The sequence below is a fragment of the Hermetia illucens genome, chromosome 5, assembly GCF_905115235.1.
Source record: "Hermetia illucens chromosome 5, iHerIll2.2.curated.20191125, whole genome shotgun sequence".
NCBI classification, from domain to species: domain Eukaryota; kingdom Metazoa; phylum Arthropoda; class Insecta; order Diptera; family Stratiomyidae; genus Hermetia; species Hermetia illucens.
Genome location: NC_051853.1, coordinates 80,786,728 through 80,798,887, shown reverse-complemented (window position 1 = coordinate 80,798,887; position 12,160 = coordinate 80,786,728). Strand labels below are relative to the sequence as shown.

At 39.7% G+C, this 12,160-nt stretch overlaps 2 protein-coding genes across 2 annotated transcripts in view; one reads left to right on the top strand and one right to left on the bottom strand.

Annotated features, from left to right (window-relative positions):
- Window positions 1-296: 296 nt before the first annotated feature.
- Window positions 297-1,674, bottom strand: LOC119656566 (60S ribosomal protein L35). Its single transcript, XM_038062950.1, has 3 exons — window positions 1,568-1,674; window positions 1,270-1,406; window positions 297-562 (listed from the first exon to the last, which is right to left on the bottom strand). Exons 1-3 carry the CDS (start codon window positions 1,568-1,570, stop codon window positions 331-333), a joined length of 372 nt encoding a protein of 123 aa, XP_037918878.1. The 5' UTR covers window positions 1,571-1,674; the 3' UTR covers window positions 297-330.
- A 207-nt stretch (window positions 1,675-1,881) lies between these two features.
- Window positions 1,882-12,160, top strand: part of LOC119656564 (ribonuclease P protein subunit p40-like) — a 52,019-nt gene continuing 41,740 nt past the window's right edge. The window contains exon 1 of the mRNA XM_038062948.1: window positions 1,882-2,064. Within this exon, the coding sequence (XP_037918876.1) occupies window positions 1,936-2,064 (129 nt within the window). The 5' untranslated portion in view covers window positions 1,882-1,935. The remainder of the gene's footprint in view (window positions 2,065-12,160) is intronic.

The window sequence follows — 12,160 nt, the reverse complement described above, 5'->3', positions numbered from 1 at the left end:
TCTTGAACACAGCAAACCGCCTGCTCTTCTTCTTGGTCAAGATGAAGGCAGCCAAGAGGGTTGTATCTTCGATAGTGGGTTCAGATGAACTCGGAGTTAAAATCGACTATGAGGACATGATAGAAAGTTCAATACCAGATTTAACTCGTGAGGCTCCAAGCTACTCACTCCACTTGTCTCAGTCACAACACCGGAATCCAACTTTTAGGGACCAATGACAAAAGTTAGGGAAGAAACGAGATCATCATTTTCTGCTCCCAATTCTCCCGTTTTACCCTACATTAAAACTCTAGAAATGTTTTCTTAAGTAAAACAGATTTATTTCACGTCTTATGCCTTGACAGCGAATTTGCGTGGTGGATATATCGACCTCTTGCGAATCTCCTTGAGGGTCTTGCGGTTGGCGTCCCTCGGCGACAGAGCCTTACGCATGGCGCGGGTCTTCTTTTTTCTCAAGTCAAGTGGTTTGTACTTCTTGTCCCTGTACAACTTGCGCAAATTCATCTTCTGCTGTTGGTGCATGACAATGTACACACGGGCGATAGCCTTACGCACGACGCGGCTGTGAAATAGAAGAAATCAGCGGTTAGTTTCCGAGCGATTTGTAGATTGCTCCCGGTGTGAATAGAAGGAAGCTCAGGGTGTGCCATGGAAACGTGCAAACCAAGCTCTAGGCTTACTAGTAGCTTCCACGGCCACTGTAATTGTTCTTATTTCGGAAAAAAAGGCGGCAAAACGCGTAAAACATAGAATTAAGACGTTCATCCATTTACCCATCAGAGACAAGGACTAATTAGACAATACACGCGCGGATCCTCAGGCGTAGCTTCCGTACAGTTGCGAGTTCACTATTGATGGGCTATGTTGCTCCAAGTTCGCACACTGAACACGCCTTCCCGCTCATGATGTTTACAATTTCACTGGATACAGGGTGAAGCTTCAGTAGGGTTTGTTGCTGATATCACGAACACGAGAATGTAGGTCATAACCATGTTTTCAGGATGTCAATATCAGCTCCCTGCGATACCCTCATCGACATCACGGGGAAACAAGTTTCCACCCGAATATGACATTTGGCTCAACGATATTCGTCTCTTTGGTATTTCGGGCATTTATCCGTATTTATTCTTCCTATGAGAGAGGGCAGTCGCCGCCTGTACCACCTAACACGAGTTCTAATTGGTCTCGGATCGCCTCACATTTTGACGTTTCCACTTGCACACACAATTTCCTCCATCACCGGCATGTCCCCTTCCGCGGAATACTTACATTTTTGATAGCTTCGACGGTGCGCCTCCGGTCACTTTTGCAACCCGAAGGTTCAAAAGTTCCATTTTGAGGTCATCGAGCTGCTTGGTCAGCTCCTTCTTGTCCTTCGTCCGCAAATCTGAGCACTTGACTTTAACCTAGAATTATATCCACAATTAATCATATTTTCACTGAAATAACAACTCAATTCCATCGTAGGCACTCAAAATAATCTTAGAATATTATCCACGAATTAAAAACTGTACGGATGACACATATTTTCGCGTATTATTTTGAGACCCGGGCGATCGACACCTACCATTTTGGCTAGTTGTATTCAAAAAGAGACAGTTGACGTTCGTTGTTCTTGTTTGTGGAGACAATGGCAAAGTAGCTGAGCATCTATGACTGATGTGATGGAAATGATTGGAGAGTATTGATGAAAATACAAAAGAGAAAAAATAGTTAAATTGAAATCTCCTTTTTTGAAATGCAATGATATACAGTTAGCTCCTTTTTAATATGAGAGTTTAGTCTTTATTCATTTTTAAGCTATTTTCAAATTTTAGCACTCCAAGTGGGTTGTAGACTTTCTTATCAACATGTTGCGGATCTCTCATGCAGTACGTCACATTCACGTTTTGTTTACAATAGTAGTGGAGGTTTGTCAAATTTCAAAGATTAAGAATGTTGTGTCCGGAAGTTTGGAATTTGAAAACAGTCAGCAATTCTGTGACTTTTAAAAGTGGTGTTTATGATGCAAAAAATAAAAATCACGTTGAGAATGTTATAGGGAATCATCACTTCAATCAGGTGGTAAGTGGTCTCAGCACAGTAACTAATGAAAGTTGATGTTAGGGTGTCACCATAAGTTTCGGCTAACTCTGGTTCGCGTCGTAAATTAAATAAAATACCTAAAAATGGAAAGGAGCGACCGGCATAACAATAAGTCAGTATAATCCTTATACAATATGGCCATATGGCTAGTTAACATGAAAAGTCGTTACCATGAAAGATTTTCGCACTCATATCTCACCAGAAGATGAATCTGACGAAAAAATAATTCTTCAGCTTATTTCACTTTATTATTACTTCTAAGGGCTACAAAGAGCGTAGGCAGTATCTATAAGAAATATCATTCATAATCCAATTCCTTAATCATCACTGATATATATATATATATATATTTATGTAAAATTTCTCTACGACTTATCTGCGGCACTATTATCCAAATCTTCCAGAAAACGGAAATGGAAGATCTCTTAGAACATTTCCCTTTGCCACTCGCAGGATCAGCGGTAATAGAACGCATGGAGCGGTGAGGACGCAACTGGTCTACTACCGACATATGGAACCTGCTTCGAAACAAAGCGAAGCTCCCTGTGAATGGGATATGGGTGTTCTGCACCGTCAAATTCATGGGAGCAGACACATCTGCGGAATGTGGGGACAAGCCGCTGACTCCACGCAATAAATGCAAAACTGACATATCGGTGGTGGGTAATGCTTTGAAGAACTCGACACTAACGCCCAGTTCAGCGGTTTCCATGGGGTTAGGATTAGTGTGTTCAAGTCGTGAAGAAAGACTTTTAATCGAGCTGAGCCCTCTCATAAAACAACAACATGAAAGCGGGATGTAAGAGGACTTATCCCCAATCAACTGCCTCGTTTTTTACACTATCGTCAGACTTTTCTCTCATCATAATCAACGACGCAACAACCGCTATCCGAGCTAAGCATACCTTAGTAAGGGACTCCAGACATTACGCTGAAGTCCACCAACTCGATATCTCTAAAAACTGTCTGGCGTCCTGGCCCAATCCATCGCTGTTCCTAAGGCAGGGTGTTCAACGTCTTCTTTTTCTTTGACTCCTTCACAAGCGGGGTTGGCCCGTTTTCGATCGGTTGCGTCATTTTCGTCTATCAAAGCCCTGGGATCGGGATGCAGTCACAAGGCACCAGCCTTTTGACCGCTTCCCGATGTTCAAACGAATTTTGGCAAGTGAATTTTCGTTAGCACGAATTACGAGACCATCCCATCGAAAACGTCTCTCTCACAATTTTTCCATGATCGGTGCAACCCCATTTTCGATATGACAGCGTGTCACGCCACGAATCCAACGCAATATCTTCGTCTCCATTACCAATACTCAGGACGAGTGAGCGGACGACACTACGGCAAATTTTAGATTTGAGACATTCGTTGATACGTCGGACACAAAGGACACCACTTGTAAAACGCACCTTCATTCAAATTGCTTTGATACGTGAAGCAAGTTCATAACGCAGCTCTCTACTGTCTCAATCGCTCAGTTCTGGGCAGGTCATTACCACTGCCTGTTTCATGGGGATCGGTCGTCAAAAATTCAGTTTTGTTCAGATTCAATCTGAGGCTGTGTTGCATTAGGTGATTGGACAAGTGGCTCGAGATATTTTTGCTATGAGACGCCAGGAAAACATAATCTGCATAAAGCAGTATATAGGCAGCTGGACGTTGGATGTTTCTTGTGACAGTGTTCATAACAAGAACAAGGAGTGGTGAAGAGGCGCTTTCTTTATGAATATCGACTGAGACACGAAGCAGTTGGTATGCTCGCCACACTTCGATTTTTACTTTTCGGATCGTGGTAGAGCAATTGAATGCAGAGCACGAATTCTTCTGACACTAGAGAATTCCAGATGAGTTCGTGTGGCACACCATTAAACGCTTTCTCCAAATCCGGAAATGTAATATAAAAAGGGCGATACTTCTTACGGGGTTTCTTCATGAGTAATCGCGCAGCATGTATTGCATGCGGCTTGATTCACGGTTATTTGAATGATTTCGCGGTAGTCAAAAATGCGTTCAAAAATCTTCAATATACGGTATGTGACTAGCAGGATCGCATGGTAATTTGAACATTATGTTGGACTACCTTTCTTTGTCCGTATTTGAACTGTGGTACTTTCTTGCCAATCAGGTGGTGTTTTCCCTTCTTCAATAACCCGATTGAAGACTTCATTAAGTCATGGTGTTGAGTCCCAGTTTTTCGCTTTCTAGAGCTCAGATGCGATGTCGTCAGGTCCTGTTGCTTTTCCCCATCTCATTCGTTTTATTGCTTCCTCGACTTCAATGGCGCTGAATTGCCCCAAATGTCGGCAATGCTTGCTGAAGTAGAGGATGGACAAATTCTTCCGTTAAAATCTGCTCGAAATATACTCGCCATCCACCGTTCTTGTCATTAACGCAACAGGAATGTTCGATAACCTGTGTGCGTCCGTGTCGGCTTTTGACAAGCCCATACAGATGTGTCCAGTTTATCGTATAGATCTTCTTGTAAATTTGCCAATTAGTTAGTGTTTTATCGTCGAGAAACTTGTGAAGAAGCTGTTTCTTCTTATTGTAATTACGCGTAAAAACAAGTTTTTATTATTTCAAACTGTTTCATTTCACGCACCGTTATTTCAACATCGTCATTCTAAAGCCAATCGTTTGATGACCCATGTATTCAAGTACTAGGTAGTGTTAGTCCACAAAATCGATTATACGCACGAGTTATGTGTCTGATAGACACGTCGGATAAAAAAAATAAATAAAACGGAATTTTGTTTAGGAAAGAACCGTTTATTTCCGTGGTAAAAACATTAATGACTTTCATTTCATTCTTTACAATATTTTATAACATGATTATGCTGATTTTGATAATGCACATCCGGCATGTGCTACATAGAGTTTGTTAGCCGGAATGAATGTATTTTATTTCATTACTGTTAAAGTGCAATATTGCTTTTATTAGGTGCATTTGGTGTATTTAATTACATTTGAATTTAGGTGCATTTGGTGTATTTGATTACATTTGATTGTGGGAAATTAGGTGTCTATGTTATTTGTTATGGGGACATAACTTCTCCCCCCCTGGAAGAAAGCGATGGCCAAAGAAACTGGATCTTTGCAGGTTCGTTGGTCGGAGCTATGACAGGTAGGGTATGTTGGCCTGAGTTTTTGATAGTTCGTCTAGAAAAGGCATAATATATTATAATAACGACGAGGATAATGCCTGTGGTTGCAGAGAGAGGTAGGTGCAGATCCATTAGTTCGAAGTCGGTTATCGAGTCCTTCTCTAGGCGCAAATTCGTGAACTGGTAGTCTCCTAGACGTTTGAGTTGAAGGTGATTATTAGTGGGCGATGTAAAGTTTATGTTGTTAAATGCAGCTGGATGTATGCTGATCTCGTCCCAGAAGGTTTGTATTTTGGAGCTGTATGTAATGCTGTTGATCGAAATCTCGCAGTCCTTGAAGTGGATTAGGAGGGTTCCCTTCGCTTTAAAGTCGTTAGGTCCACAGGTAGTTTTAACCATCGTTTCCGGAATACTGATCAGCAACAAGTGATTTGGCTCTGGTTCGAAAATCTCGATGTCGTTTTCGCGATCGTAGATGTGACATTCGGCAGGCTTGTGATTCAGGATGCTTGCTACGCATTTTGAATGAGAGACTTTTTCCAAATTAGTGGTTTCGAGGCAATAAAATGTCCCCTCGATATTCTGACATTTATTATCAAGTTCTTGGATATGTTCATGCCCAAGGATGGCATAGGGTTTTGTTAATATTGTTCGGGTTTTGTTAATAGGTAGGGGTATAAGGTGAAATAAGAAGTATGATTCTTTTGAGAGGACCGGGATTCTTATGTTGAAGAAAATATTTGAGTTATTTGAGTAGGCTTGAAGACTTAATAATTCGTATATGTGTTCATCGGATGTAATATTAATGTTTTGTTCTTCAAATAGGCGATATAATTCCGTTAGTTCTTGAGGATTCAGTATCATTTTGGATATAATGTTAAATTTTGCTAGAATGATTGCTTCTGAAATCCCGTTTAAGTGGTTATCAAGTACGTCAATGTTAATATTAATTTGATTCATATACTACGAATATTTTATGTTTCTATTATCATTCCGAATTTGGTTTTTGGAAATTTCATTAATATGTTTCAAATAGTCAGTTATTGTTTTTTGTTGTTGATTTATGTGTGCTGTAATGTTACCGAATCGTTCAATCATTTGCCCGTTTAGTTGGCTTTGTTGAGTTAATTTAGTTTCGAGTTGTCTTTCATTATCAAAGATTTTATTTATTTCGTTGTTTATTCTTATCGCGTCGTTTGCATCCAAGTTCCCCGTAATACCTTTTATGATAGTACCTAGTCCGTCTATTAGTCCTCTTTTAGTCCGTTTGTGAGGCATCATTGCATCCAGTTTAGTTTTAACTTCGTCGACCTTTCTTTTTAATATTTCTACCATTCCTGTATATTCTGTAGTATTGTCGAAAATTGCTAGAGAGTCATGTATATTGTCAATATTTTCCTTGTATTTATCGAGTTGTACGATGTGTATCAAGTCTTTGTAGGATGTTATCAAACGTGCATTTCCCAAGTTTATTAGAAGTAGTCCATTCCTATGTGTCAGGTCCTGCAGGTTCATCGTCTGGCTGGTTACCATGGTCAGTAGGAAGAGTTCCCTGAAATTTTCGTTTCTTTTAATTTTGGACTCATGTGATTTTTGGTTTTTGTCTGTAATAACTGTAACAGAATTATTCTTCTTAATTTTGTGTTTAGTAAATCTTCGATTCAATTTGTTTCGTCTACACTCTCTTCTAAACACTACCGATCCTTCGTTGTAATTTTCTGGGTTTTCTCTATTTTTATTTAGTTTTGTTAATCGTCTATTGGTTTGATCAAGTAGTAAACGTTCTATTTCGGGATAGAGTTGTGTTTGAAATTGTCTAAGTTTTTCTAGATATTCATGATTACTAGTGTACTTCGCGTCTTTGTCAAACTTGTAGGTTCTGCCGTAGAATAATTCAAAGGGAGTGTATTTCGTAGCTGAATGGATAGCGTTGTTGTAAGTGATGATTACTTCATTAAGTATGTCTTCTGGGTCCTTGTCTCGGTGTTTGTCGTGTATTATTCTGTAAGTTTCAGTGATAGTCGAGTTAAGTCTTTCTACAGGTCCGTTGCTGCTTGTCTGCTGGTAAGAAACTAAGTAATGATTTAATGTATATTGTTTACAGAAGTCTTTGAAGATAGAAGATGTAAATTCGGTTCCTTGATCGGTTACGATTGTGACTAGATTTCTGGGAATACCGTGTAGACTGATGAAATGTTTGAGTGATTTGATAATATTTAGGCTGTTTCGGGTTTCGAGAGTGTAGGCTGCCGCGAATTTCGAGAACTTATCAATGATGGGTAGTATGTAGCGTTTGTCTATTGTGTATATGTCCATATGGAGTACGTCTAAAGGTTTTTTTTGGAGGATCTGGGGTTTGGTGCTTCAGTTTTTGAGGATTTCTGTCATATTTAAGTGTTTGGCGTCCGGATGGCTCAAGTGGTTAGAGCGCTGGGCTGTCGTAGCGGAAGGTCGCGGTTCAAATCTCGCTGGGGGCAGAGGAATTTGTTATCGTGATTGGATGTCGGACACCAGTCGACTCAGCTGTGAATGAGTACCTGAATCAAATCAGGGTAATAATCTCGGGCGGGCGCAATGCTGACCACATTGCCTCCCACAGTGTACTGTGGTGTACCGTTACGGTCTTGAATGAAGTGCTCTAACACACTTCAAGGCCTTGATCCAATATGGATTGTTGTGCCAACGATTATTATTATTATTATTATTAAGTGTTTGGCATTTTTCGCAATTGTTGATTATTTGTGTGATTTTGTTCTTCATAAAAGGAAAGTAATATTCTCTCTTGAGATGACCAAGAGCCTCATTTATTCCTCGATGATTACTTTTTAGATGGTATTCAGTAATTAAAGCATCTTGTTCATCGCTCTCACTTATTTCTTTTAAGATTTCCATGCATCTTACGACCTTAAAGTTTTTGGATTGAGAAAAATAGTTTGAATGAGTTTCCTGTATTATTCTGAAAATTTCTTCGGTGGTATATATTGCAGTTAGTCTATTGGGAGGAATAAATTTTTTGAAGATGTCGATAAGGTTTGTTTCCGTATATTCTTGCATTCGAATGATACGTCGCTGTTTATTTCTGAATGGCATTTCGAGAATCGTTTGGGGTCTATTGTTAGTTTTTTCAAGTACCAATTGAAGAGAGAATTCGTTTAAAGGGCGTTCAGAAATAGGGATTCCTGTATTAAGGTTTTCTTCTGCGGAATGCACAGTGGAACCCATAGTACTTTGTGCGGATGTACCTGGAGTATCATTAACATAAACTTCAGTTAAGTTTTTATTGTTCGTCTCTTTATTGATTTTTATTCGACTTAAAGCGTCTGCGTTACTGTTCTGGATACCCTTTTTATAATGCAATTTATAATCGTACTCTTCTAGCTTGAGCCTCCAACGTATCAGTCTAGAATTTGGATCCTTTAGATTCATCATCCAGATAAGGGGTTTGTGATCTGTCACTATTGTAAACTTCCTACCGAAGAGGTGTGGGCGGAAGTACTTAGTGGCCCACACAATTGCCAAGAGCTCCTTTTCGATTGTCGAATAATTGATCTCGGTATCAGTCCAGGTCCTACTTGCATAGCAGATTGGTTTATCACTGCCGATTGGCCCTTGTGATAATACACCACCAATTGCAAAGTTGCTCGCATCTGTTGTGAGCGCAAAGGGTTTTTTGAAGTCCGGATGTTGAAGAAGGGGATCGTTGGTGAGAATATCTTTACAAGATTTAAAAGTTCTCAAATAGCGATCGTTTAGATCAATACGTCGTCCCTTCTTTAGACATTCTGCGAGTGGTTTGGTAAATTTTGCAAAATCCCGAATAAATTTACGGTAATAGCCGAGTAACCCAAGAAATGATTTGATTTCTTTCGGGGTTCTCGGAATGGGAAAGTCGGTGATAGCCTGGATTTTGCTAGGATTTGGTTTAATACCTTCTGTTGTGACCAAGTGGCCAAGAAAAGCTATTTCCTTTTTGAGAAACTCGGACTTATCGAGTTGAACCTTAAGGTTTGCTTGACGAAGTTTCTGGAATACCTTTCGAAGATTTTCTACGTGTTCCTGCAAGGAGGTAGAGAATATAATAATGTCATCTAGGTACACTAGACAGATTGTTCCTTGCAATTCCTTTAAAACGTTATCCATAACTCGTTGAAAAGTCGAAGGGGCATTTTTCAGCCCAAATGGCATGCGTACATACTCGTAATGGCCACCTTCGACCGTGAAGGCCGTTTTAGAAACGTCGCGTGGATCCATCTCGATCTGATGGAACCCACTAGCGAGATCCAATGTCGAAAAGTACATAGACTTCCCTAGTTTGTCCAAAATGTCATTAATGTTTGGGAGTGGGTACCTGTCCCCTATTGTTTTCTCATTTAATTTCCTGTAGTCTATAACCAATCGCCATTTTTGCTTACCACTCGCATCTGGTTTTTTTGGAACTATCCAGACAGGGGAGCTCCATGGTGAGTAGCTGGGTCTAATTATGCCCTGGTTAAGCATATCGGAGATTTGATTACGTACTTCAGGTTTGTGTATGAAAGGATATCTATAGGATTTTGTATAAATGGGTAGTTCATCGGTAGTTCTGATGCGATGTTTCACTTGGTTAGTGAAAGTCAAGTCTTGTCCTTCTCGGAGGAAGATATCGTCAAATTCTCTACACACTTTGAACAAGCCTTTCTGTTCTTCGGTATTTAAATGTGACACTCGAAGAAGGTTAATAATATCCTCATGTAGAGCCAGTGGTGACTGATCCCTGTCACAGCAGATGTTTAGGTTATTTATTTCTTCGTATCGGTTTGAGAGTTTTTCCGCCATAAGGGGATGTTCAATTAAAAGGATTTGTTCTTTTTGTGAATGGTTAGAAACCTCAATTGGTGCGCACCAATTAACCGCGCTGTAAATTCCTTCCGAGATTGCTAGGTTAGGGGAGATTTTAGTTGATTTAATATAAATATCTCCATTTTGTATGTCAACAGGAAGTTTTACGATTACTTTTGTTTCGGGTGAAATTACGTATTTGTTAGACATGAAGTTCGGTTTGAAGTTCAAAGGGAGTACGGCATTGTTAGTCGTTACCACCTGGTTGCCTAGGTCTACTTTAGCTCCGAGGTTACTCAAAATGTCTATCCCAAGTAGCCCATCAAAATAACCGTGAAATTTGAATATTAAGAAACGCGAGTTACCGGCTTGGTTGAATTCAGTAAAATTTGGTAAGATAACTTCTTCTTTGACTTCGTGTTTAGAAAGAACGGTGCTAATCGAAATAGGTTTAATTGATTTTATATCACTCGGATTGATATATTCGGGGTTGATGAATGATGAAGATGCTCCTGTGTCGATTAAAAATTTTAATGGACGTCCAAAAGGGGAGGAAATGCTAACATAGGGTAGTAGGTTACCGTGAGTGTTAATATCTAGGTATCCGATTGGGTTGAGGAGGCATTCGTAGGAAAATTTTCCTCATCAATATTGTTTTCTTCGGAATTATTCTGGTTGCAGTTTTCGTAGGGATTAAGAAAATAAACGTCTTCATCATCATAGTAATATTGGGAATAATATTGTTCGAGATTATAGGGTACGCTAGTTGGGTTACCTTCCTCACTATTAATGTTTAAGAGGGATTCCTTTTGGATTTTAGAGTGTGAGTTAGACTCCTGTTCCCCGACATTGAACAATTCTTTAGATGTAAAATTAGCTGGTCCGGTTGACCGGAAGAAATTACTTCCTGGTTCTCTTTGCTGTGGATGGTTTCTTCGAATTATACCTGAGCCTATTTCCATTGGTTCAGGTTTTGAAACAGGTCCATTACTTGGTCTATTAGGTATAGAAGGTCTTTGTTGGAAATGAGGATAGTTATTCTGAAATGGAGCTTGTCGTTGGAATTGCTGAGGATACTGCGGAGGTCTAAACTGTTGTTGCCTGGCAAAAGGATTTTGAGGTTGTTGATACATGCCAAATGGTTTTTGTTGTTAAAAAGTTAGGTCTGTATTGTTGATTAAACAGAGGATTCGAGAACCCTTGTGGGGGTATTAAAGGAAACAAAAGTTTAGTTTTAAACACATCCTTATTTTGTTGGGGAAATATGATGGGTTTTAGCGGGTTAACTGGCCTTGGGTTTAATAGACTCCGGTTCGAATCTGACTTAGTATAAAGTATATTCTGCTCTTGTATGCAGCATGCGTAGGCTTCTGCTAGAGTTGTGGGTTTCATAGCCCGAACGGTGGACCCAAGTGGTTCTTTCAATCCCAATAAAAATGTGCTTAAGCACATCTCTGCGAAGAGAGATTTTTTTGCAGAGATCACATTGAGGTCACTTTCATGAATACACACATGATTATTCATACTACTAAGTATTTCGATTAAGGAGGTCTCATTCCTTTTGTCGGCGTAGTGAAGGGTGAGGTTGGTTTTAATGAGATTCCAATCTAATGGTGTCCCATACATATTGAGGACTTCGTTCGCTTCTCCAACAATTTTGTTGCGAATGGCCCTCAATAATAACTTGCCATATGGCGTTCCATTTGTAGCATCGATAAGGGAAAGTATTTCGTCGACGTTGCCAAGGAAATCAAACAGTAATCGCGGGTTACCCTCGAATCTTGGGAGATCCTTGATTGCGTCAGGTACCCGTAATGAATTGAAAATATCTATGGTTGTAACCTGAGGTTGCGAACTTGTACCTGGGTTAGCCATTATACTATATTCTATTTTGTTTTCTTCTTCACTTTCACTAACTAATATAGACAAACTTCGTGATCTGAATAAATTGGTTAATTTCGAGATTGAGCCAACGATTGATTGATTTGGAACACTAAGATTATTTTCACTCGCGGGAGATTTTATATGACCACTATCGGATTTATATTTTCTTAATTTAGTAGGAGAGTTATTACGTCTAAATAGCCTAGGAAGCGTGTTATAGGGTTTTGAGGATGGGGATTTCGATTTGGATGGGAGAGGCATATGACCAAGA

Coding starts and splice junctions, on each gene's coding strand:
- LOC119656566 (XM_038062950.1), bottom strand. Junction 563..1,269: donor CCGTCGAAGCTATCAAAAAT/GTAAGTATTCCG, acceptor TCTATTTCACAG/CCGCGTCGTGCGTAAGGCTA.